Below are 25,816 nucleotides of genomic sequence, written 5' to 3' on the forward strand. Positions count from 1 at the left end.
TATGTCATGACATGCCTAAAGTTCATAAATTATAACTATTGTTTCAATAATGAATAATATTTAAAATACTTAAGATTTTTCATTGACATTACGCTGCTCCGAGTTTATGTTTGTATATTTATAATTTACGTTTATGTTTGTTAAACATTTAATTGTTATATTAATTATTTGCAAAGCTAATTGAATACGTTTAGTGTTTCATTCAGTTTTGTAAGGTACATTATTTGTTGCTTTGTTTCCTCCTGTAATTTTGTTTTTAGTTTTTTTTTTTTGGATTTTCTGTTGAGCTTCTATCGCACAATTTGCTAAGTCTTTACTATTACTATAATAATTTGTTATATCACTAAATATATATATATTTATATATCATACAAAAATACAGAGTTTGGATAACTGCATTAGAGAGAATCTATGAGAACACTTGGACAAATGGAGATATTCCCGGAATGAGAAAGCCAAGATATAAATTTGTTAACAATTATGGGAAGTTTCTATAGTTAAAGATATATTTATATACAAAATCGATTGGAAATTAAAGAGGATTAATTCTTACAGTTAGTATATAAATAAAAATACTTTTTTTGTTAAATTTTCTTGTTTGGAGTATTTCCTTTTTGTTGATTTTGCTTTTTAGCAGAACTTAAAAGTACATTTTTCATATATTTTTTTGGACAACTTTTCTAAGGGTTCTTATATTGTTTTTGGGGTCGATATTTCTATGGTTTTTCTACAAAGACCATGTCTATGGAACTGCGGCGTTTTGGTCAATCTTTGGCCGCAATGGCGACGGGCGGAAATTGTCGCTCATCGTAGAGCTTCGTTGGAGTGTCGATGGCATCGCAGAGTTTTCGGAATTTGGCGGAATCTGAGGAGATACACAAATAGGATAAGGTTTTCCTGGTTGAAATTATTGCTAACCCTCACCTGACATGGCATCCGCCTGATCTCCTCTGAGAATGCTCGCATAGCTGTTATCCGGCATGGGATCGGGATTCTCAATGAGCACACTGGCCGCACAGCTCTTGAGCAGCGTCAGCGATTGAGGTGTGGTCACGGGCTTGGCCTGCATCTTCAGCACACTCTCGCTCAGCTGCAACTCGATGACATCCTCCAGGGCTCCCCTCAGATCATGGACCGCTAGCAGCTTGCAGGAACCTCCTCGCTCTGCATTGAACTCGTGAACGTAGAGGAAACCATCCTCGCAGGCTATCAGCAGACGCAGCTCCTTCTGTACTCGCGTCAGGGCACAGATGTGCTTGAGTCCCGCCTGAGCCAGCACAACTGTGGCAAAGGATCGGTCTTGGGCCAGGACGTCGCTGACCTGCGTCGAGTGAAGCAGCGATGATACCGCCTTGGAGAACATTCCTCCCCAACTGGCAACGGGCGTCGCAGTGGCCTCTTCCGTATCTGGCGGAGCCGAGGCCGCAGATTCCTTGGAGGCTTTGTCCGATTTGGCAGCAACTTCCGCTGAAAGAAACAAAGTTTAGTCTTGAAGCAATCATGGAGATTTAATCGTTTCACTCACCAATTGCCTTTAGTTCCACAGACTCCACGGCTCGCGCATCAATCTTAAAGATGTGTACCGTCTCCGTGTTGGAGGAGGCGCACAGGAAATCCCCGCTCGCCGCAAAGACCAGGGAAGCAATCCGCACACAGCTCACTCCTCGCCGAAACTCCTGCACCCTCTGGCCATTCTTCACACAAAACACGCGTATCACAGTGCCCCGCTCCGAGGCGGTAGCCAGCAGCGCTCCACTGGGCGAGAATGTCAGCGCTGAGAGGGGCGTGTCGTGGGCTTTGATGGTCATCCCCGTCCTCAGCTTATTCGCATTGAAGATGCGCAGCTCTCCGCTGGACTGGCAGACGGGGAAGGCCAAATGTGAGTTCAGAGACAGGGCACAGAGCCCCAGCTCATTGGGCGCTATGTTCTCGATGGAATGCAGGATCTTCATGTCGCGTATGTCGTGGATGTGTATGCTCTCCGCCAAACAGACAATTAATCGCTGGCGATTCATCCGCACGCACAGGATCTCAGATGGATAGAAGCAATTGCAAATGTCCTGCTTCTTCTTGAAGTGCAGCATCTTGAGGCAATTGGGTTTCTGGGAGGTGACCAGCACCACCAGCGAGCTATTGAACAAACGCTCTACAATCCGTATCTGCTCTGTATTGTCCTTGGCAAAGATCTCCTCAACCTTGTCCTGTCCGGCTATCGAGTAGAGCCTCAGGCCCGCGGGGCTCAAGACGGACAGGGAGCTGTAAAGTGCAGATTGACCATTAAAATATGATCTTTCATAGTCTTAAATTTAGTTTTCATATGTATTGGATAATTAGCCCTCTCGGGCTTGCAAAAATTGCCGTAGTGGACGGTATTTCACGTCCCCATGGCGGGGTATTGGTTAAAGTTTTCAACTAGCAATAACCGCACCTCAGTAGAACTTCATCGGTTACGGTATTGCCACTGCGCAAAGATAACCTGACACTCGAAATCATTGCTTTCTCCATGCCGGCGCAGCCAGAACTGGTTGGGAATTCTAAGGCCACGAAAACCTCCAGCAAACAGTTACGCATTTTCGGGCTGCCCAAAAAACACTGCATGCTTTTGGGCTACTGTACTGTTGTTGTGGCCACTGCAGTTTTGTTGTTGCAGCTGCATCCCTTACTTGAGATTTTAAGGGGTGTGAGATTCGAAGTTAAGGGAGGTTTTGTGTGCAGTCCGGTGTTGTTTGAGTAGACAGGCAGCAGCTGCACTTAATGCATTGATTAACTCAGAAATGTTTTCGCTTGATATAATGTAAGCCAAAATAACACCAAAAATCATGTATGGAAAATAATGATCATTCGATCAGGAACCAATTTTGTTGCATTATTTTCTATGTGTTTCATTTACATCAATTATAGCATTTCAAACTCTGTTTGAACTCTAAGAAGAAGAACTCTAAGAAAATATCAATGGAAATTGAAAAATTCTTCATAAAAAAGGAGAAAAATTTAAAAATATGAATAAAATTTAACAACCATTGGAGCCCAGTGGGATTTGAACCCAGGGTATGCGGCAAGCCTGTTGAGCGCACCGAACAACTACAAGTAAGAGTGAGACGGCACTATAACGCTGAGGCGCTAGGCATGTTTTAGTACATTTTTTCCAGAAAATACCACCAATGACCCAAATTTCTACCTTTTGAATTTTCTGTTGACCCAATTTCTATATTTTATTTATTTGCTTCTTTTTTTCTTTGAATTAAAACTATGCCCATAAGTGAGATCAAGCTGCACATTTTGCACTTTGTACGTACTTAGTACCTAGTTTAGTACTTAGTTTAGAACCTATTCTAATCGAATCATATTAAATCGCTGGGCGACAACTGGGACTCGCCCTCGGCCAGGTAGATATGCATCGCTTTGTAGAGCAGGGCAATGCCCAAATGTTTTCTCTGTTTCATGGTCCAGGACTGAGCGGGTCCGTAGTAATCGCCCCGCTTCAGATTTGTAAGATGACCCAAGCCCATGGCATCTATAATAGAGGCTTCTCGCGTATACGCATCAATGGGCATTATGTTGTGGAACACATGAAGGCATACCACGCCACTTTCGCTCTGCCAAATCTCCAGTATCCGCTCCAGCTTCTTGCTGCCAAGTTTGGCATCTCCCGCAGGCGGAGACTTGAACACATCCGGCTGCAGAGTGCGAAATCCTCCCTTTCTTTCTGCCCTCTCTGTTCGTTCCCGACCATTTTCCCTCTTCTGATTGAGGCGCGTGTGCTGGCGCATGGCATCGTACAGGTGTGCATAGGGCCGCGAGGATTTGCCCTTTCCCACATAGAAGATAGAGTCGAGAAATCGCTGCCAGATGCTGAATTTGTCCAGGAAAGTGCTCTCCCCTGGTAGGTTTCGGGAGATCCGCGGATCAATCAGCATGTAGATGAAGCTCTGTTTGAGGTGGCCCTCTCGCAGGGTTTTCTTGATAACAGGCGCCGTGGCAAAGTGCTCCGATGAGGCCGCTTCTTGTGGCATAAACTCGCTAATTCGCTCGAAATCCTCCGGCGAACGGAGGGTCCGGTGCAACTCCACCGAATACCTGATCTGGGATTCCTGCGCATGCTTCTGAGCAGCAAGCAAGGCATCCGTGTTCCTTCTATACTTGATCAATTGTTTGATGTACAGCCTTTTTGTGGTCTTGGTTATGGGACCCACAGGAGCACCCAATTGCGTGAGTTCTTGTCGCAGAGCATCCGTCTCGTAGTCCAATGGCAGTGTGAGATTTGTGCTGACTGTGCTGTCCAGCTGCTGCTGCTGCTGCTGTTGAGTGACTCGCTCTACAAATCTCTTGGTTCGGTTCTCATCATTCTGCAGGAACTTTGCTTCGTAGAAGACCAAACCATTCTCATCATCCGTGTGAACATAGGCCTCTTTGATCTGCAGAAAGTACTCGTCCGTGGGTCGAGGGGAGTTTACGAGCAGCTCCTCTTCCCCCTTGGCTGTGACAAAACTGTTGTCCGGTTCGGGCTCTATGACCTGCGCCTGGGATACCTGCTCCACCAGCTTCTGGAAGACCTGTCGATTTGGCGCTGATGCATCGTCGATCTGCTGCTGCTGCAGCTCCATTTCCATTTCGAGGCTATCCTCCTCGCGCAGCTTCTTTTGCATGTGCCGCTCGTAGTTGAAGTCATCATGGGCCAGTGCTTCCTCCACTATAGCCTCCACATGCTTGTCATACTTGTGCATCAGCGATTGACGCGCTCTGGAGCGCTCCACCTTCTCGCGCCAGCTCTCAATGATGGAACGGCGCTTTGGATGATCTGGATCTTCGCGGTATTGGCTTTGAATCAGCTGCGTGAGATGGGCCTCCGTGAGGGAGAAGAGATTCACCGATTCCTCGTCCGGCAGTGTGGCACTGTCCGCGATGTCTGGAAACTTGGGCTGCGGCTTCTGTCGCCTGTGGGTGATGTTAATGTAATAAGGCGACGTCACATCATAGTTGTACTTAAGGATCTGATTGGGCGTGGTGGTGGCCGCCTGGTGATGAGGCAACTGCAGCCTCAGGCTGTTCTTCTGTTTCTGTTTCTCGCGATAGATGTGATCCCGCAGCAGTTGCAGCACCTCGAAGTGGCACTCCTCGATAGCATAGTGCACGGGCAGCTTGTTCTCATCATCCGCCAGATCGACGCGTGCCCCTCGCTGCAGCAGCATCCGCACCAGATCCGCTCGTCCATAAATGCTGGCTATATGCAGGGCCGTTGTCTGGCCATCGCACAAAGCATCCACATCCAAATCAGGGCACTCCAGAAACTTCTCGAGTATGCGGCGTGCCAGCTCCTCGTTCCGCATGCCACACACATAGTGGAGCGGTGCCAGTCCTCGGTCGCAGGGCACAATCCCAGCATTTATCAAATTCCTGTCCAGCATCGACAAGATGTCCGCCTCGTTCTCATCTTCCAGGGCGTCGAGAAGGGTGAGTGCAAGGAAATTCGCACGCTGCTCCATTGTAAACGGAAAATTGATTTTTCCCCATTCACACTATCGCTCTCTCGCTCTCTGTAACTTCTCTCGCTTTAAATTGCACCCAATTATTGTTAAATTATCGCTTTTTTCAATGTCAGCGCTTTGTTGTTGTTTCCTATGCACTTTTTAAGTGTTGGAAAGCGCTTCATACGCGTTAGTACATTTTAGTTGGTTATTTTTTAGCACTGATATTGAGCGCCAAATTTGAACCAGAGTTGGACATAATTCTTCTCTTGCGTGCTGTTGTTCTTGAATACCAGAGAATTGGCACATTATGTGCTATGTATTTGTATTTAGAGCACGTTTTGGGCGATAAGCTAGGCTATATCTCGCTCTGAGAGCGCAACACGTGCCCGCTCGGGTGATTTTTTGGGTTTTGTTTTGTTTTGCCTATCAAAACTAGTTTCCCGCCAAAGGCGTAGCCGTCATCGTAGTTGCTAAAATGGGGACCAAGGTTGCGTCTGGCCTTGTTGTGGGCCCCCGCCACTACCCCCCTGGCATACCACTGAGCAATGCGATAGCGTTAAGGTCTTAGTTGTTGTTTATTTGTTGTTTTCGCGATCTTTTCTTGTTGTTTACTAACAATCACAATGATTAACCGAAAAAATACGTACATATGTACATATCATATTTGTTTATATATTTAACAATGACGCATCATTAAGAAAAAAAATTTAAGTTAAAAGAGCTTAATGGGAATCCATAAAATTCTGTATCAGTCAGCAGTCAAAGGTGGATTACAGTTCATTCGCATTAAAAAAAAAAAAGAATCAAAAACCTGAACAAAATGGAAAATGCAATCAAATGAACACAGAACAACAAAAATATTGACTACCTCCCGACTTTGCAGCTGCCACAAACAATAACAAGGCACTGTTACATCACGTGTTTTTAGCGTACAGAGTTATCAGTTGTCTACATCTAGCAAAAAATATGCCTCTGAGTTCTATGAGATGTTTGTAACGCAGAGGGGAAGGCAATTTAAACAGACATTTTATTTAGCTGTACTTATGGCCATACGACATTAGACTTTGATAACTAACTACAAAGAGAGATGGCATTATGGGAAAAGCATGCACTGAGAGCAAGAGGAATGTGTGCAGTTGAGCTGCAGCAGAATGACCAAATTTTGATGGATTTTGTCACAAATAGAGCATCAGTTCTATGACTAATAGCCGGGAGACGTGTCGAAAGACGGCTACGAAAAATTATTTTGCGTTTTATCTCTCATGCACATAGGGTATCAGTGCATTCGTTCCCCTTAGATTGTGAATGTTTCCCCTTGAACTTGTGGTTGAAACAAAAGTCAAAGGAAGTGCCCGCTCGATTGCAATTGTATTTTCTATTTTTATTTGATTTACTTTTTTCTATAGCGGTACATTCACCCTCGCCCAGGGGCACGAAGCTAATTGATTTGTTTCTGATTAGAAAGCGCTGAGCTAGCTGTCTCTTTCTTGTCTACCGCCTAGAGTGCCTTTGTTCCCCGCTTTATGACGCGCATCGCATCGCATCCATTGCTGGCCTTGTTTTTATTGTTGCAATTTCGCTTTGAGTGTGTGCTTTTTTTTGCATTTTCGCCATAAGTGGAAATATTGATTGCTGTTGTTCTTTGCATTCTCTGCTTTCTGCTTTTGGGTGCGTCGTTGGTGCAATGTGTGGAGGGGAGGCAGATGGACAAACGGAAATTAAAAGCAAAAACAGAGCAAAAATCTTGAACGAAATCAAAGTAGTTGCCCAAAACTAACGGCATTTCAAAACGAAACGAGACCCGAATGGTTGCTCTAAAGTAACGGCACTAAAATACAGGTGTACAGAGGTACATATGTATGTATGTGTGAGTGAATTATTCTAATGACATCAGCTGAGCGAAAATAATCGCACTGAGTGCTAAAAACTGGTTAATTAAGCTTGCCAGACGACACACAAAGATTTGTGAGGCTGTATACATTATTTATAAGGCAATGCGAGACATCAGCTGTTGCGCATTTATGGGGTATAGGTGAATATGTGCCATTGTGTATGGCTGTACGTGTGTGTGTTTGTTTGGTACACTAAGCTACCAAATTGGAGAGTACAGAGATTCAAGCTGGAGAATCTTCAGTTCAAAACTTTTCCCTGTTTTGTTGTTTAGTGAAATGTGCCCTTCCCTCCTCGTCACACTTCATGCTTTAACTGTATTTCATAATATGCATGTCGTTCTTATTAGAACTGCTTGTTTGCATGTTCCAATAAACTACAAACACAAATGCAAATTACGCCCGCACACGCTAAAATAAATAAAGAATGACATACACATATACACAGATATCAGAGCAGTTACAGTTGAGCTATTAATGCTCGTATGACACTCACTAAATCATAGATTTATGTTGAAACGTTATTCAAATATTTTTTACAATTTCAGTAAAAATGTGTAGTGTAATATGGTAACCACTTTAATAAAATCACTAGTTCACCAAAAACTAGTCCAGTAGCTTCAGTAAGTGTCATACAAAGACATCAATTGCACCGTCCCCCTCTAAACTAACATCCCCCGCTCACACGAGCAGCTGTGTTTTGCCTTGGTGTCTTTTTTTTCGATTTGTAAAGAGCTGTTTGTATTTTGTTTTTCTTATTTTTTCGCCATAGTGACCTTCTTTCTTGGAGCCCCAAGGCTTTTTGTCTTGTCAAATGGTAATTTATTATAATAACTTACGTAAAGTCCTGATTGAAATTCATTTGATATGTGGCCATCGTTTTTGCTGATTCTTCCCTTTGCTGATTATATATCTCTATCTGTATCTGTATATCTTTCTGGTTTTTTGGGGATACAACACTTTCACTAGAGCTTATTATGTCCAGATTTATTGCACTTTCTCAACAGCGGAAATACACGAAAAAACACACGCACACAATCACCAGTACGCAGGCAGATGGAACTGCGTAGTGCTTCGGATCTGATTTTTTAGCAATTAAAATTCGTTTTCTGGTGGCGTTGTCTTTGTTTGTCTTTACAGCGACTGTTGTTTTTTTTTTCTATCAACAAATCAACAAACACACACACATTATTGGGGCTGCTAACTCTCTGCACGATTTAAACAATGGTGTATTGGACAAGAGGGTGAGTAAAAAGTACTAGAATATACTCAAAAATACTACACTAAATATAAAAGTATGCAAGGTGTGTGAGCTAAACATGGTGTCAAAACGGCAAGCAAATTCACCCTCAGATTTATAGCCCCTCTATTGGCGCCAAATTGGAATTGTTTCAAAGTTAATGAGTGACAAAGATTTAATTGCTAGTCAGTGGAATAAATGATGCAGGGAAGCATTTGAGACAGCTAATACAAAAAAATAAACAATCTTTCTATATCCTATCTTCCTTAATATATCTTTACAAATTAAATTTAATGGATTGATGAAATTTATTAACTATACCATTATACACCGATATACCGGAAATATACCTACAATAAAGCAAAATATATTATATACCCCAAAAACACGCACATTATTGGAGCTGGCTATCTTTGCAGACCTGCCAACTTTCGCATTTATTTGTGCTGCCACCTGGCAGCATCGTTTGTGGCAGCGCTGGTAGCAACAATGAGACTCATTTAGCGTTGGGAAAAAATTGCTCATTTTGGTGAGCATGTTCACTTGTTCTTTATTAGTAAGTGAGTAAACTCACTCATATTGCTCACGTGCTCACTTAGACTGCTCGCATGCTCACGCGCGCACTTAGATTGCTCACATGCTCACTTGCTCACTGTTCACGCACAGATCAGTAAGCACCATAGATTTTAACACAAATAAAATACGTTACATTTCATTTTTAACCAAACATTTATAACAACAAAAAAATTTCTATGTTTCCAAATTGCACTATACTTTCGAAGTATCGAATTAGCGACATACTGCATTTTCAAAAGAATAAACAGTTTTGCCGGTGATACAAGAAGTGTGAAGTAAAAGCAAATATGAGCAACAACTGCCAGAGCGCAAAATGCCCTATGAGGAGCAAAATTGCTCAAAAAGTGAGTAGAGAACAAGTCAGCAAAAATGAACAAGTGAACAAAAAATAACAGTTTCGAAGGAACATGTTCAGTTGCTCACTTAAGTGAACAACTCTTTTTTATTCACTCACTCATGAGCAACACAACACTAGACTCATTCCATATACACTTCCGTTTCAATCGTTTTACTTACGTTTTTTAATTCAATTTTTTGTTGACCTTTTTAGTTTAGACCTTATTTTAGACACAATTCAATAAATAAGAGTACTTAAAATAAGCTTATCGATAAACTCTACGAAAATTATTAATCTTGATGAATTTTAGCGCAGTTCAGGTGAAAGATGCCGTGATCTTTTGCTTAAGTAAAGATAATGGATAGGATGGATCTACAAGAGTAATTACTGCTATTATTATTTTTATCATTTTCAGCGGCTTAACTCAAGTTGTTATCCAGTTTAAATAGATGGGAATTTAAGTGGGCTCAGTTCGGTTTTTCATCGGTATATTTAAGGTATATTTTGAAAATGAGACCCTATATTTGGGTATATTTCTGAGGTAAATTTGATTGATAAGTCGGCGGTCACACTGTTAAAGAGTTTGCGACCGAATCAATCTATTAAATTTCATTTTCGACGGCATATAGAAATCCAATAAAAGCAAGTATTAAGAATAGGCCAGTTAAGTAGAAAATTAATTCATCAATCGTATAAAATTATGTGCGCATGGCTAAATGTGCAATATATCTAGTAATATTCCACGGAATATCAATAACAAGGAATATGTATAATAGAACTTGAACTCGTCAGTATATTTATGGCATATTTTTTAAATTAAACGCATTATTTTGCTATATTTCTGAGGGTCGGACAGTATATTTTGTCGATAAGTCCGCGGTCACACTGTTGAAGAGCGACCGAATTGTTTTCTTTTGTTTTAAAGCACGAATTTAATATGTAAAAGGACAAATTTGGATTCACAAATATGACAAATTGATGCAATACAGTGATGTGCAATAAAAACGCTTAAAACTTAGACAAATGCCATGTCATTTTAGTGTAAATAATTCGATTTTATCCGTGTAGTATATACCCAAAGATTTCTTTCGTGTGCTACAAGAAATTTTCTCGGTCCGTTTCGGGGACGCATGAAAAATGGCGGCGTCCTCAGCTACGGCTGCAGCGGCGACCACAATACCAACAGAGGCAATAACAGAGGAATGTAAAGATGAGGATGCCCTGAGCACTACACTGCATTCATGTGCAAATGATCCTGACTTTGCAGTAATTTGTGCGTTTTTGCAAAAATTCGCCAAAGATTTGGGCCTGATTTTGCCGAATTTTAAGCATTTGCAGGAGTGGTTGACAAACAACGATGAAGGTGAGTGCAAGTGTGTGAGTGAGTGTCAAGTGTTATGTGTGTTTGTGAGAGAGAACGAGAGCAGAATTGAATCAGCGTTTTTGCTTCTAAAAATTAAATTTAACAAAAGGAAAAACTTTATTAGTCAAGTTATATAAAAGCTGCATAAATTTGAGGTGGCTTTTCATGAGAAATTTGTGTGTTGTCCATAATTTGTAATTGCTTGGGAAATACCAGCTAATTTTTGCTCTCTCTTTTGACAACACTCATTGAAAGAGAGAGCTGTAATTCGTGTGTTTGTGTAGTAATTGCATTAGTAAAGCAGTAAGAGCGAGATCGCGGTGAAGTAAGTGCATTAGTAAAACAGAGAGTGAGAGAGAGAGGTGAGAACAGTAAAAGAGAGCGAGCTGCAGTGTTGCATTTGTGAATGAAAGAGAAATCGTTGCAGAGTTGCACAAACAAATAAGAGAATTAAATGAATAATAAATAATACATTTGTAATCATATTAAAGTTCCTGAACTGAAGGATTTGCATATCAAACTCCTGCGAAAGACCCGCAAAACGGTGCACGAGAAGAGCTGGGAATCGGCGCTCAGTAAATTCTGTTTCGGATATTCTCTCCAAGATGCCTGGGAAATCGAACGTTTTGGCTATAAAAACTCGAGCCTAAAAGTCAAACTAAGGATATTTCGGGTAAGATCAATCCCCACCCCTCAATATACCATATATCTAAAATTTCTTACCATTTTTAGGAACTCCTGGAGAGCCAATTCGAGCGCAATGTCAAATTTCGTGCCCACATACTCACGCAGAATTCCAATACCCTGCGATCGGAGCCTATTGGTCGTGATCGACTGGGGCACGCCTACTGGTTGACCCAGGATGATGACTGCAATCTGCGCATCTATCAGGAGCATCTGGATGAGGAGATCTGGCAGGTGGTGGCCACCAATAGGGATGAATTTGTGAATCTAATAGCCAGGCTGCGTGGCAATGAGGTGGTGCTGCCCTCCAAGGATATTGGCGAGGCGGATGAGGACACGAGCAGCAGTAATAGTTGCCCTGCCAAGCCCCCACCACCCGAGGAGAAGGAAGAAGAGGACGACAATGAAGGCGAGGGAGAGGAAGAGGACGAGGAGCAGGCGAAGCCACAAATCAAGCAGGAGCCAGCGAAATTGGTGCCCAATTTGAAGATCAAACTGCGCTCTCCCGATCAAGACGAACAAAAGGCCAAAAGGGTCAAGGTAAGTATATTAGATAGTGCCTTGAATCGGCAATACCTTATTCTATGTTCGTTTTGTTTTTCAGCCACTGCTCATCACACAAACAAAACTGGGAGGCAGCTGCTCACCCGCTCCTGCCAAGAAACGTTCCATTGAGGATGTGGAGCGCAGTCCCACAGAATCGCTGGAGGAGCAACAAAAGAAACATCGGCCCACATTGTTGGACACCAAACGCATCAAAAAACCAAGCCGCTACGAAAGCACAAAGGATGAAAACGATGCCGAATCGGGCGAGGAGGAGGAAGATGACGACTCGGAACTGGATGAGGCCGAAGAAGAGGAGGGCAGTGGAGATGATGATGATGATGACGATATCGACAGTGCTGCAGCGGATATCGAAGAGGATGACGAAGAAGAAGACGAGGACGAAGTGGGCGAAGCCATTGAAGAGCCCACCATGACGGTGAGCGGCCAGGGATCAGGCAGCGACTGTGATGCCACTCCCTACCCGAACGATGGCATTTTCCTAAACAATTTCGATCACGAAACGGACGACAATGTACTGGAGCTGAGTGAAACCATCGAGGAGGCTGTCATCCATGTCATGGGCATGGGCAGTGGCGCCGAGTGTCTCGTGGGAAATGGCAAAAACGAAGCTCCTGCGGAAGATCCAGCGGCGGCGACAGCGGCGTCCCCACCAACGCATTCTGAGCCAAAGGCCACATTTTTTTTCGGTGAACCCGGCTGCCTGAAGCTGAGTCCCATTAAGCAAACACCAAAGCAGGAAGCGAAACGAAGCATTTTCGATAGTCTAAACGAGGAGAAGACCAACGGGGAGAGAGAAGGCACCAGCACCAGAGAGGGAACACCACCACGCAACGGCAGTGACCGCAAGGAGGAGCCCCAAACCGCAGAGGAGGCAGCAGCCAAAACGGACAACGAAACAAAGGAAATCTCAGAAGAAGCTGGGGATGAAGAGCCCCAGGAAGCAGCAAGCACAGAACAGCCAGACTACAAGATCAAAGTGATTGAAACGAATGAGAAAATCTCCAAAGCAATCGAAGAAAATGCAACAACACTAAAAGATGACATTAAAGAAAGCAAAGCGAATAATACAATTGAAAAAGAGTTGGAAAATCACTCGGAAAATGAGTCAACTCCAGAGAAAGAAGCTTCGGCATGCAGCAAAGGGTCTGTGGAAGTCATTAAGAGTCCTAAAGGCAGCTCAAACGCTAATGAAACCAAGGAAACTCAACCTGAAGCAATTGCTAACGATAATGGGCCAGTTCCAACAGAAATTGAGGTCTCCAAAGTCGTTAAACCTTTATTAACTGATAAGGAATCGGCTAAAAGCAGCTTAGAATTGGCCAAAATCTGTGTTGAAAATGTTAAAAGCAGCCCTGAAACGATTAAAAGCAGCCCTGAAACGATTCAAAGCAGTGCTAAAACGGTTAAGAGCAGCTCTGAAACGCCTAAAAGCAGCCCTGAAACAGTTAGAACCACTTCTGAAGCTATTAAAAGCTGTGCAAACGCTATTTCGAATAAAACGGAACAAAGCAATGCAAAACAAACCGAAAATGAAGCCATAGATGGGGAAAAACAGGTTGAGAAAGATTGCGAAACGGTTAAAAGTGATTTAAAAACCTTTGTGGAGGATTCCAAGAAGATTTCAGATGATTCCAAAGTGAAAACTAGCAACGAGAAGGAATCTGTTGCCCCTGCAGCCACTAGCCTATACAAAACTGATACTGAAAAGTCCATAAAGGCTGAGGAAACATCCCCAGAACCGGTTAAGGAAACGGTTGATGGGACTCTGCCTCTAAACAGCAGAAAAACCTTTCCAAAAGACAATAATTCCACATTGCCGCCCAAGGAGCAGACTAAGATCGTAGCCGAAACAGTTATGCCCACAGAGCAGTCTAAAAGTGTCGCCGAAGCGGTTATGCCTCCCAAAGAGCAGCCTAAAACCATCCCCGAATCGGTTATGCTCCTGAAAGAGCCGCCTAAACCCCTTTCCGAACCGGCTACAACCGAAAAGAAGTCCGAAACTAGCAATAATGGCTCTCACGATAAAGAAAAGCCATCCGAAAATATACAAAGTGATTTGCCTAGCACTTCCAAGGCCCCAATCCCTAATCCTAACAATGAAGGCAAATCTCTGACAGGGGAAGCTCCAGCTGTAGAATCTGTACCTAAACTCGCTCTATCAACCAATATCAAGCCGTCGTCTGTTCTGCCCAACCGCAAGCGACGTCTCAATGACTTTGTGCCCGCTCCCGTCCGACCATCCACCTCCGAAAGCGAAGTGGATGCCCAGCAGCCCGAGGAGGAAGATGCTGATGCCCTGGATGATCTGGATGTGGGGGGAAAACGCATTAAGATGCGCCCCAAGAGCTCAAATGTGGAGGCACGTCGCAAATTTGAGGCCCAAAAGACACTGGTCGAGGAGACGACCTCCTCCAGCGGCGAAGAAGATCCACGCAGTCGACGCAAGATTATAGCTCCCAAGAGGCACTTGGAGAAGGCACCCGTGACCAAACAGAAGCCAACTCTCGCCGAGATTATCGAAAAGAAACTCAAGAAAACGCCCGAAAAGGTGCCAGAGTTCCTGCCCGAAAAATTGCCAGAAAAGGAGCCCGACAAGGTGCTCGATAAGCCCACAGAACCGGCGCCGACGACTATGACTCTGCCGGAGAGCATGCCACCGCCTATTAGAGAAGCTACTCCAGCCGCCCCATCCTTCAGTCATCCCAAGAAATCGCCGATAACAAAGCCACTGAAGAAGAACCTGCTCACGCAGATGCGGCAGGAGGAGAGCGACGAGGAGGCCATACCCAGGAAGCGTACGAATAGCGAAACAGTAGCGCCCACAGTTCCTCCCGTACCTGCACCGCCGCCACTTGCTGTCCTGGAAGAGCGTCAACGCAAGCGTCGCAGCAGCGAGGATGCCAAGGATTCCAAGGAATCATCGGGCAGCGAGGCACCCCCGGCTGTTAGCGAGAAATTGAAACGCAACAACGAGCAGGACATCGAGGAAGAAGCGGATCAGACGGCACGAGCCAAGGAAAAGCATCTCCAAACCAACCAAAAGCTTCCATCGCCTTCTCTTCCAGTCAAGGAGAAGATTGTGTCAGAACCACCTATCAAGCAGAGGGATCCGTCTCCGCCACCAGCCACGAAGAGACCTTTGGTGCTGCCTCCATCTAAAGAAAAGTCTCCGCCAGCCAAAGAGACAGACGAAGCTTTGGCGACAGACACAGTCAAGGATAAGGGTGTGCTACCCTCTCCTTCCAAGGAGAAGGCTCCTTCGCCGCCAGCAGCAAAGGAGAAGGCACCGCCACCCGCTAAGAAAAGGTCTGTGTCGCCAGCACGAGCCTCGGCGAAGGAAACGTCACCGCCACCAGCAAACGAGAAGATCCCAATCATAGAGGCTCCAGTGGCACCGCCAACAATGGTGAAGGCTCCTCCAACGCTACCGGCAGTCAAGGAGAGGTCGCCAACCCCAGCCGATGTCAAAGAAAAAATTTCAGTCCCAGCACAGGTGAAAGAGAAGACACCAGTGGCAGTGCAAGAGAAAGAAAAGGATCCAGTGCCAGCCCAGATCAAAGAGAAGACCCCATCGCCACCACAAAGTCTTCCAGTCAAAGAGACAACGCCGCCGCTGCCCTCAAAGGAGAGTTCCTCCCCTCCTGAAGGCTCTGCTCGTCGTTCAGGGCGTCGGGGTGGGGCAGCAGTCGTTTATTCCGAACTGCCGCAACCCAAACGAACGCGCGGCGGAGGAGCCAAGGAGAAACCCATGCCAGAAGCAAAGCCAGAAGTGAAGCACGAATCCGACGAAGAGCAGGATGATGAGGATACTGAAGAGCTCCCCAAAGTGGCTACCAAATTGAAGACTCAAATAAAAACAGAAACTGCAGTGAAAAAGGAGGAACCTCTTCCTAAAAAACCCCTCAAAGAGCAGGAACCCTCACCGAAAAAGCCCCTCAAAGAGGAACCCCTCAAAGAGCAGGCACTCCCGGAACCAGACGACCCCTTAAATGAGGAATGCAACGATATGGATCCCCTGGAAAGTGAGTCAAAAGTCAGCGAAACCAAGGAAGAAGAGCCAGCATCTGCGAAGCCAGTGGGACGTGGACGTGGTCCGCGCAAGAAGCGAGATGTGGACACCACGAACATCATTGAATGCGTCGACTCTGAGACGCCAGTGCGTCAGTCGCGACGCATTGCCCAGCAGAAGATCAAGGAGGAGGCCGAGCGCCGCAAGCAGGAGGAAGTGGCCCTGCGGTCCATGAAGCAGGAGCTCAAGAAGAAAAAGAAGGCCCAAAAAGAAACAGATCCTACGGTCCCAGAGCCTTCGAGGAGCGAGGAGGAGGAGGACGAGTCATCCGAGGCCAGCGAAGCGGAGGAGGCTAAAAAGAAGAAAAAGAAGCTGCCGGGCAAAGACGGTTGGTCCTCGGACTCGGATCAACAGGCGGACAGCGAGGAGGAGGAAGAGGAACCACCGCACTACGACACGGACCCTGGGTCTCCGCTCTTCCGTTCGGATCATGAATTCTCCCCGGAGTCGGAGCTGGAAGATGAGTCCCAGGTGGTGCCCATGAAGCGTGCCCGCACAGTGCGCAAGGAAAACGAAGAGGACTACGATGCGGACGAGGCATGCAACGAGTGCGGCAAATCGGACCATCCCGAATGGATACTCCTCTGCGATACGCCGGACTGCAACAAGGGCTATCACTGCTCCTGCCTGTCCCCGGTGCTGTTTTACATCCCCGAGGGCGACTGGCATTGTCCGCCCTGCCAGCAGGAGCATCTCATTGTGGCCTTGGAGCAGCAGCTCCAGCGTTTCGATCAGATGGTGGCGCACAAGCAGCAGGAGAAGCGTCTGGCTGAGGTGGCCGAGCGAGAGCGACAGGAGCGCGAGGCCGTGAAGCTGGCCGAAGATCGTGAGGCCTCCAAGGCGGTGGGCCACGACGATGACGACGACGACGATGATGATGATCGCGACGAGGTGGCCAGCAAGCAGAGCAAGGCGGACAAACCCAAGAGACGACGCGGCGACGGGCGCAGCAATCGCAAGGCGGCCAAACGCGGCACAAGACGACGCCGTGGAGGCGACTCGGACTGCAGCAGCGGCGCCGGCAAGAGCCAGTCCGGTGGCAGTGCCTCCGGCTCTGGTTCGAGCAGCAACAGCAGCAGCTTCTCGGACTCGGACGACGAGCCCATCTACAAGCTGCGCAAGCGACGGCAGATCAATGTCAGCTATCGCCTCAACGAGTACGATGATCTGATCAATTCTGCCCTCAAAAAGGAAATGGATGAGGCGGCCGGAGCGGGTAATCTTGGCCGTGGCAAAGACATTTCCACCATTATCGAGGCGGACAAGGAGAAGGCGCGACGTGATGACTTGCCAGAGGATGAGGAGGAGCCCGAGGAGAAGGCTCCTGCCTCCGTAAAGGAGGAAAAAGCAGCTAAATCCAGCAGCAGCTCTGACGACGACGATGAAGTTCCTCTCAAGCGCAGCAAATCGAAGCAGCCGCCAGCGAAAAAGAAACCCAGAAAGCTGACTACACTCGATGTGAGCTCCGAGGAGGATCATGGCAGCGATGAGGACTTCAAGACCTCCAGTTACACCGACGAGGACACCTCCCAGTCGGCCTCCGATGACTCGGACTCCAGCCTGGAGATGTACAGACGACCGAGGGGCGGCAAGAAGCAGCGGAAGGCGGCCAGAAGAGCCGCTCGAGAGCGCCGCAAGGATCGCAAATTCGTGGTGGAGGAGAGCGACGAAAGCGAAGAGGAGCAAAAGAAGCCCAAGTCCAAGAAGAAAAAGAAGGAGGACTCCGACTACACGGAAACCGAGACGGACGACGACGAGGACAATGGCTCAGAGCTCACCGAAAACATGGACAGTGCGGATCTGTGCGACGACACCACCAGCGAGAGCGAAGATGGGGCCTGGCATCCATCCAAAAAGAAGAAAACCAACAAAAAGAGCTGCAGCTCGGCCGCGGGAATAGCCAGAAAATCCCCGAAACTGAAGAAGCCCGTGCAGCCGGCAAAGAAACCGAAGCGTTTGGAGTACTCCGACGATGACATAAGCGAAAGCGAGCCGGAGGAAGAGGATGAGGACGACGACGAAGGGGCACCGACCTCCGGCAAGGGCTCGGGCAAGCAGCCACGCTCACAGCCACTGAAGCCCAGTGCCTCCACCGTCCAGACGGGCAAGGGCAAAGGCAAGTCCAAGAAGAAGAAGCCGCCCTCCTCCGACGAGGACGAGGGAGCCGCTTCAGATGAGAGGACACGCACGCGAGGACGTCGCTATGCCTACATCGAGGACTTTGACGACGACAGCTCGGACGGCGGCATCAAGCCGGGGGTCCATCGTCCCGACACACCGCCCGAGGAGCGACAGAAGTTCATCCAGAAGCAGGAGGAGATCAAACGGATGCTGGCCGAAAAGAACGCCGAAGGAGCCAAGCTGGCGGCCACGCCCCGCCTGACGCCCATCAAGGGAGCGGCTCCAGGACAGGTGCCCCCCGGCGGCGGACCGGAGAAGCGAACGCCCAGCAAGGGCCCAGCTGGTGGGGATTCCCTGTCCACAGTGCCGCTGTCGGTGATCCGTCAGGCCAAAGTCCTGGACATTGACTATCTGCAGCGCAAGGGCGAGGCGATTGGCGACCTGGACGACAAGGAGGAGGAGGAGCTGGACGATGCCGAGATGATGCTGGACGACGCCGATCTGCCCGAGGACATGGAGGATGCCATTGCCCGGATGGTCGAAGAGGAGGAGCAGTTCAGTGCAGCGGCAGCCAGAGAGCTGCCCGGCCCCGAGGAGGTGCTGCGCACGACACCCGCCAAGGCGAAGGCTAGCAAAGTGTCCGCCCCCCCAGAGGCGGCCCCGATTCCGCCAGCTCCTCATGCCGCTGCGGCCCCGCCGTCGGGACTGCAGGAGCCGCATCGGAAGCGTCTGCCCATGCCCACCATGCATCCGCCTCTGCTGCGTCATCAGTTTCCGGGGCCCGGACAGCACGGGCCACCTGCATCCCTGCTGCCGCCGCCACACGGGATGCATCCCATGCTGCAGCGTCATCTCTCGCAGACGGTGCCGCCCCCACAGGCCATGCAGCTGCTGCAGAACGCCCTGTCCGCTCCCCTCGGCCAGCCCCTGGGTCGCGGGAACTATCCACCGCCACCGCCTTCTACTCAGCATTTGCCACTAGTCATGTCCATGCCCTCGGCTGCAGCGGCCCATCTGATGCATCAGGCCACTGTGGCCACGCAACAGGCTGCAGTGCGTGCCCCCGAGCCCCAGGCGGCTGGGCCTCCTCCTCCAGTGGATAGCAAGCCCCGTGGACGCCGGAAAAAGGTGACGCCTCTGCGGGATCAACTGCAGAAGCAACAGACTGCAGCGGCCGTCACGGCTGCCTCGACGACACCCGGAATACCGGCTCCTCCCGTGGACAAGATTAAGGGAGTGCCCAGTGCGCAGCTATTTAAACCCCATGAAGACGGGCCTCCTCCCACAACAGTTGCCGCCTCTTCGCAGGCCTCGGTGATCACGCGAATGCCCACGCATCTGTCAGCCCATCCGCATGTACGCGGTCCCCCCACCGGGATGTATCCCAGCAGCGCGGAACTGGCTCGTTTCTACGGGCAACCGCTTCCGCCGCCCACATCTGCACCGGGATCTCGTTCGCCATCATCTGGGGTAGGCCCTGCCTCGTCGCCGGGTCCACCACGTCATCTGCTGCGTCCGCAAATGCCACCCGGCTTGCCGCCACCCCACTCAGCCATGCGTCCCACCTATGGACAGCCGCCACCGCTGCGGGGAGCGCCACCGCCCACGTCGACAGCCAGCAGTGGGGCGCCGCCCAATACGCGTCCCCCGTACATGCACGGAGCGGAACATCATGGTGGCCCGCCACTGGGAGGAGTCTACGGCTCAGGACCGCCCCCAGCGAGACATGCCTCTCCTCATCTGAATCCCTACAGGTTAGTGCTTTCGAGCTCTCAATGCAGGAATCTTGTGATCATTTCCATTGTATTTTCTAGCCGAGGTCCTCCCATTTATGGCAATCCCAATTATCCGCCTCGTGTTGGACCCCCAGGACCCCCTGGTAATATGCGTCCCGGCTCCGTGGATTATGTGGCAGGAGCACGTAAGTAGATGGAAGTGGCTCTGACGCCCAGAAGGTTATCTAATCTCTGTGTGTCTTTCTAGGCGGCTATCCACCGTATGGCTACTATCCGCCGCCTCCGTTGACCACTCCACCCGCCCATGCAGCCCCCAGTTCGGTGATAGTTAGTGCACCACCCCCCGTGACGCCCACAAATCACTCGGTGTCCGCTTTGACGCGTGGCAAGTCCCCAGCTCCCGCTCCGGCACCGCCACCCGCGGAATTAATAGGCCACAAGCCGCAGCCGCAGCCACCACCGCCATCGGTGATAACGAGCAAGAAACTGACGACCCTGGAGGCATATCCCCCCATAGCCAAGTCCCCAATGGCCGTGGGCGTGGTTGAGGCGGCCGCTGCGCGAGCTGTTGGCTCGCCAGCGGTCATTGCAGAAGAGGATTCTGGCTCGGCGCACGACACCAGTGGACCGCCGCCAGTGGCCAGCGGCCCGGCTGTGGGAGAGTTCAGTGGCTTGGTGAGCTACTTTAGCTCCCAGCAGGACGACTACGACACATAACAAGCGCCGCTGGGCGCCTAAAAATAAACGAGAGATATTGTACATAAATGTAGCCTGTAAGGAAGGGACGATATAGTACACACGTGTATAGAGGAAGATGTTGGAGGCAGCCTAACCTCTGCTTTAGGCCACTTATTGGAAATTGAATCCTAAAACCTAAACAATATAAATGGTCATATGACCCCAGGAGAAGAGTTTCCTGTCTTTTCAACTTGTACGTTCGTTTCGTTCAATTTTTTTTTAGCCTGGAAATTGAAAATTCTCTTCACAATTTCCAATCCAATTTCCAATTTAATTTATTTCCCCCTTGCGCGTCATTACTTTCTGTGCTCTTAGAGAAACCATCAACTACGTCTAGTATTTTAAATTTAGCTGTATATTATTCGATCCACTAAGTTAAATATGATACATACCATTAAAAACTAAAAAACACCTACAAAATATACATAATAAATAAATGGAATCATACGAGAAAATCATAGGCTATAGATGGATATACATATATACAAAACGCAATCTTTGTAACGCAATTGACATTGTAAACTAATTATAGTGATTAACCTAACGATTAACTAAACAAATGATACGATAAAATGTGTGGTTGCTGTATGTTATACAAATTAAATTTTCCTTAAACAGAAAACAGAAAAACATCATCATGGTATACTAGAATCAAAGAGGACAACCGACAACCGTGTATTAATATAACAACAAAAATAAAACTATTTATCATTAGTTACAAAATATAACTATATATATAGAACTGTTTCTTTTTGTGCAACCCATCAGGGGCCGATCCTCAACGAACCGTGCGATTTGCCTGATATTTTTGCCTTTGGTACCATAACACGATTGCGCTTGCATTTTTCAGTCCGCTATAAAATTATATTTTCAGAGGGGAATTTTTTGTAGGTAAACCCCGTAAAGTTATGCTGTTTAAAAATTCTACTCGTAGAACCATCTTTTCCTCTTTATTTAAAAATAATAATTACTTCGGTATCTTTCACCAGTTTGTCGATAAAATTCTTGAAGTTTCATCCTTTAAATATTTAAATACCCATTGGCACTTAATGGGTTTAAAGTACCTTTTTAGCATTCTTTTTCCTTTGCGACTTCAGAAAGTATTATAAATATATCTGTTTTGGATATAGTCACTAATTTATTAATATGTACTTTAAATACTGGTTAATCTTATACCTATCCATTTAGCAGTCCCCACTAGTACGCACTTAAAATTATGTTTGGGTTATACTTTTGTTCCTATTTTTTCGGTAGTTTTTTGTTTTGTTTTTGTATTTATTTTTAATTTGTACTCCAATATACAATTGTTGATATTTTATTACGAACTTCCATACAACGCAATTTTATATATAACGAATTGTTTTCAGAACACTGCAATATTGCTGCTATATTCTTTAAGAATGATTTTTATACTATGAATTTTCCGTGTAACGAATTCCGTTTGAGATTCGCTATATGGAAGATCGACTGCAATTCTCTACATAAGAAAGGAATATACTTCATTTTGGGATGTTTCTTTATGACTGGCACATCCTAAAAACACTCCTTTAAAGGGGCTTTTTCTATTCATAGCATAACAAAAAATTCCTCAATCTCATCGCTGGATTTATTGCCAATCCAAAATGAACTTATGGTTTTTTTTTTGCTGTGACAATAAGTCGGATCTCTCGGGGTTTTTTGTTGAGGCTACTAAAGTGTTAGTATACTCGTTAAAGGTCGTTTAAGAATTTGTGGCATTAACCAAGATTTATTTTGGCATAAGTACTTGGCGACAAGTAATTGTAGAGGAAAAAGAAAACAGGTTTTATATTCCCATTGGCTAGAATTTCTTTTCATTAAGTTATCAAAATGAAGCGGAGATTTTGATGGCGTTGGAAATTATTTCTAAATGGGCATTTAGAAATTAGGTTCTCTATTCTCGTTTTCTAAAGGCTCAGTTCTTAAAGTTCCCCCTAATTGGTCTCCCACCGCAACCACCCAAACACATTCCTAAAATGTTTTAAAATTTAAATATTACTCGACTTGTCCCATGGTTTGACAGCTGTGTTGAAGGTTATTTAATCGGCTTTAGAAAGTCGCATAAAAATTCGCACTCCGAAATGTTTGCCAAAAAAAAGGTGAAAACTTTGGAAATTTAACATCTGCTCCGTAGTGCATTATAGCGGTGGCATTAGCATAAAAATATATAGCTATATTTGCATAGAGGAGACAATATAAATCAGAGCTGAGCTGAAAAAGTTATTTGCTTAATGGCATTATTATGTGATGTGGCAAAATTTATGTTTAATAGAATACCAAAATCAATTTTCAAATTATTTCCGACATTTTGAAATTCTCTCCTATGAAGCACACTTTTTAATATTCATATTCATAATATTCATACACAAAGAGCCATTTGTACAGTACATACTATGTATATCTCATATACTATTTGAAAGAAAACATCTGGGTGCACCACTTAAAGGTGCTAAGAGACCTGGAATTTTGTATACTAGTTTTATCTTCGACTAATTATGAAATATTTTTACATCTGTACTAGTTTGATGAATTAACATAGTCAGATTAATTATTAAAAGCCAGTGGACCGTAAAATCCAGTTGCCTCATGCATCGAGATTTTAAGTATACTTTTCTCCACATTGTAATCTATAAATATGATATATTTATTTCCATATCCATATTCCGGCTATTATTATTTAACCTTCTTTATAATGCAGTCTGCATTATATTATTGCTTGCAGTTTCCATAATACCCAACCCATCTGTTGAATATTTACTTCTTAGGTGCTAAGTACAATGTTCCACGGTATAAGTAATATTTGCTTCAGTGCAAAAAAAAAACTATTGGCGGCCTCGTAAAGATCATAGTCGGCACTGCATTGAGTACTTGCAAATTGGCAAATATGGGTTTGACTTCTGGTTTTGAAGGTCCCCTCATTGGAGAGAAACAAAAATTCGACAGTCAAATTGCAAACATCCATTAGATGAGCTTCTGATTTGATATTATAGATCGATTCGAGGGATCACAACAAATCCACCTACATTTTATAGATCGATTCGAGGGGTTTTTGAAGGTTCCTCTTTCGGTTAATCCCCTAAAACTGTATAGATGGACCTGAAAACACCATACTAGAGGGCGTTCAAGATCTATGATCTGTTGCATCGAGTGCCATTGAACGTTGCAAACACTCGTACTCTCTTAAGTGAGATCTCGATGAGAGCTCTCGTCCCGTAACGATTGCCAATGCTGTGTGGTTATGGCCTACACCTAAGGTCATCTTTGTGTAATCATCATTGTTGTTGGTCGACTTTTATTTCGGCCAATACTTATGCGAATTTTATGACGATTTTTATGGCGGTAAATTTAAATATCTATAGGCAATGGAGAGGGTATCGCATAACACTCACTCGAGTGGTTCGATTCGCAATTTCACACTCTTTGGCTTTTACATTTTAATATTTTTGTATTTTATTTATTAGCTAAAAAATCTCAACGGGAACTTTGCGTAACAACAAATAATCAACAACAATGAAGAGGGAGGGAAGGCCGCTTGTTAATTTAACAAGCGGGCGAGTCGATCCTCCCCTCCCGTGAATGGCTGTGGAGATCACTGATCACTGATCACTGATCGCCTAGAAGCGGAAACGCTTGGCGGGCACATTGTACTGGTAGCCAGACGACTGCTGCTCCACGGGAGCGGAGAAGACTGGTCCTGGCGCGGGAGCGGAGAAGACTGGTCCTGGCGCGGGGGCCGAGTACTGAGGGGCGGGTGCCGGAGCGGGGAAATCCTGGACAGGAGGCAGGTACTCAGGAGCTGGAGCTGGCGCGGAGTACTGTTGGACGGGTGCGGGGGCCGAGTACTGAGGGGCGGGTGCTGGCGCGGAGTACTGTTGGACGGGTGCGGGGGCCGAGTACTGAGGGGCCGGTGCCGGTGCGGGGAAATCCTGGACAGGAGGCAGGTACTCAGGAGCTGGAGCTGGCGCGGAGTACTGTTGGACGGGTGCGGGGGCCGAGTACTGAGGGGCGGGTGCTGGCGCGGAGTACTGTTGGACGGGTGCGGGGGCCGAGTACTGAGGGGCCGGGGCGGGGAAATCCTGGACAGGTGGCAGGTACTCAGGAGCTGGAGCTGGCGCGGAGTACTGTTGGACGGGTGCGGGGGCAGAGTACTGTGGTGCGGGTGCTGGCGCGGAGTACTGAGGGGCGGGTGCGGGGGCCGAGTACTGAGGGGCGGGTGCCGGTGCGGGGAAATCCTGGACAGGAGGCAGGTACTCAGGAGCTGGAGCTGGCGCGGAGTACTGTTGGACGGGTGCGGGGGCCGAGTACTGAGGGGCGGGTGCTGGCGCGGAGTACTGTTGGACGGGTGCGGGGGCCGTGTACTGAGGGGCGGGTGCCGGGGCGGGGAAATCCTGGACAGGCGGCAGGTACTCAGGAGCTGGAGCTGGCGCGGATGGGATGTTGAACGACGGCGAGGGCTTGTTGTACGAGTAGCCACTGCCACCACCGCCCAGATTCAGATGGGAGACATCGGCCGCAACCACAGCGATGGCGCACACAGCAAACACGAAGAGTTTCTGGAAGAGATCAGCCGATTAGCAATCCGTGTGTCCAAGTCGGAGGTGAAGCCCCAGTCTTGATCGATGTGCGATGGAGTACTACTCACCATTGTTGTTGATTTGTTGGAACGGAGGGTCTCCAAAGTTCGTTGGATTTTGTGGGGTTGAGGGGGAAGCTTTGGCCAAGAGACACTGAAGCTGAATGATGACCCACTGCAGATGGGCCGGCACTTTTATACCAAAAAACCAAGTTCAGACTTGGCCCAAAGATGTGTGTGTTTCGGTTTCGGCCAACTGTTTGTTCGGTCTCTTCGTTTTTGACGGTCGATCTTCGGCTTCTTCGTAGCTTGTCAAAGAAGAGGCGGAAAAAAACGTTATGAGAAGATGAGAGCGATCATTAACCCCCCAATGGGCGTGTAAACGTGCATCAAATCACATGATTTTGTTTAATTTATTTAAATTAATTTTGTAGCTA

General features: G+C 46.9%; 4 protein-coding genes and 1 non-coding gene across 5 annotated transcripts; 1 reads left to right on the forward strand and 4 right to left on the reverse strand.

Annotated features, from left to right (window-relative positions):
• Positions 1 to 598: 598 nt before the first annotated feature.
• On the reverse strand, positions 599 to 8,466 carry LOC6596343 (WD repeat domain phosphoinositide-interacting protein 2). The gene is made up of 4 exons (XM_026987476.1): positions 8,197 to 8,466; positions 1,526 to 2,256; positions 925 to 1,467; positions 599 to 865 (listed from the first exon to the last, which is right to left on the reverse strand). Exons 1-4 carry the CDS (start codon positions 8,232 to 8,234, stop codon positions 765 to 767), a joined length of 1,413 nt encoding a protein of 470 aa, XP_026843277.1. The 5' UTR covers positions 8,235 to 8,466; the 3' UTR covers positions 599 to 764.
• Positions 2,334 to 2,473, reverse strand: LOC6596344. The gene has a single exon (XR_048082.2). It is a non-coding gene; the product is annotated as a U4 spliceosomal RNA (small nuclear RNA).
• Positions 3,193 to 5,595, reverse strand: LOC6596345. The gene has a single exon (XM_002021664.2). It carries the CDS (start codon positions 5,481 to 5,483, stop codon positions 3,342 to 3,344), a length of 2,142 nt encoding a protein of 713 aa, XP_002021700.1. The 5' UTR covers positions 5,484 to 5,595; the 3' UTR covers positions 3,193 to 3,341.
• A 2,120-nt stretch (positions 8,467 to 10,586) lies between the features above and the next one.
• On the forward strand, positions 10,587 to 21,457 carry LOC6596346 (microtubule-associated protein futsch). The gene is made up of 6 exons (XM_026988004.1): positions 10,587 to 10,873; positions 11,365 to 11,546; positions 11,606 to 12,097; positions 12,162 to 20,068; positions 20,129 to 20,235; positions 20,298 to 21,457. Exons 1-6 carry the CDS (start codon positions 10,648 to 10,650, stop codon positions 20,765 to 20,767), a joined length of 9,384 nt encoding a protein of 3,127 aa, XP_026843805.1. The 5' UTR covers positions 10,587 to 10,647; the 3' UTR covers positions 20,768 to 21,457.
• A 2,963-nt stretch (positions 21,458 to 24,420) lies between these two features.
• On the reverse strand, positions 24,421 to 25,491 carry LOC113565443 (leucine-rich repeat extensin-like protein 3). Its single transcript, XM_026987424.1, has 2 exons — positions 25,449 to 25,491; positions 24,421 to 25,359 (listed from the first exon to the last, which is right to left on the reverse strand). Exons 1-2 carry the CDS (start codon positions 25,449 to 25,451, stop codon positions 24,421 to 24,423), a joined length of 942 nt encoding a protein of 313 aa, XP_026843225.1. The 5' UTR covers positions 25,452 to 25,491.
• Positions 25,492 to 25,816: the final 325 nt, after the last annotated feature.

Source organism: Drosophila persimilis, unplaced genomic scaffold (assembly GCF_003286085.1).
Source record: "Drosophila persimilis strain 14011-0111.01,24,50 unplaced genomic scaffold, DperRS2 tig00000124-arrow-pilon, whole genome shotgun sequence".
NCBI classification, from domain to species: domain Eukaryota; kingdom Metazoa; phylum Arthropoda; class Insecta; order Diptera; family Drosophilidae; genus Drosophila; species Drosophila persimilis.

Bases quoted from the DNA above. Each gene is read 5' to 3' on its own strand.
- LOC6596343 (XM_026987476.1), bottom strand. From the start codon at position 8,234: ATGGCCACATATCAAATGAATTTCAATCAGGACTTTAC. The intron at 2,257-8,196 runs GTAAGTTATTAT...TGCACTTTACAG, and splicing joins AATTTCAATCAGGACTTTAC to CTCCCTGTCCGTCTTGAGCC. The intron at 1,468-1,525 runs GTGAGTGAAACG...TGTTTCTTTCAG, and splicing joins TGTGGAACTAAAGGCAATTG to CGGAAGTTGCTGCCAAATCG.
- LOC6596346 (XM_026988004.1), top strand. From the start codon at position 10,648: ATGGCGGCGTCCTCAGCTACGGCTGCAGCGGCGACCACAATACCAACA. The intron at 10,874-11,364 runs GTGAGTGCAAGT...ATCATATTAAAG, and splicing joins GTTGACAAACAACGATGAAG to TTCCTGAACTGAAGGATTTG. The intron at 11,547-11,605 runs GTAAGATCAATC...TACCATTTTTAG, and splicing joins TCAAACTAAGGATATTTCGG to GAACTCCTGGAGAGCCAATT.
- LOC6596345 (XM_002021664.2), bottom strand. From the start codon at position 5,483: ATGGAGCAGCGTGCGAATTTCCTTGCACTCACCCTTCTCGACGCCCTG.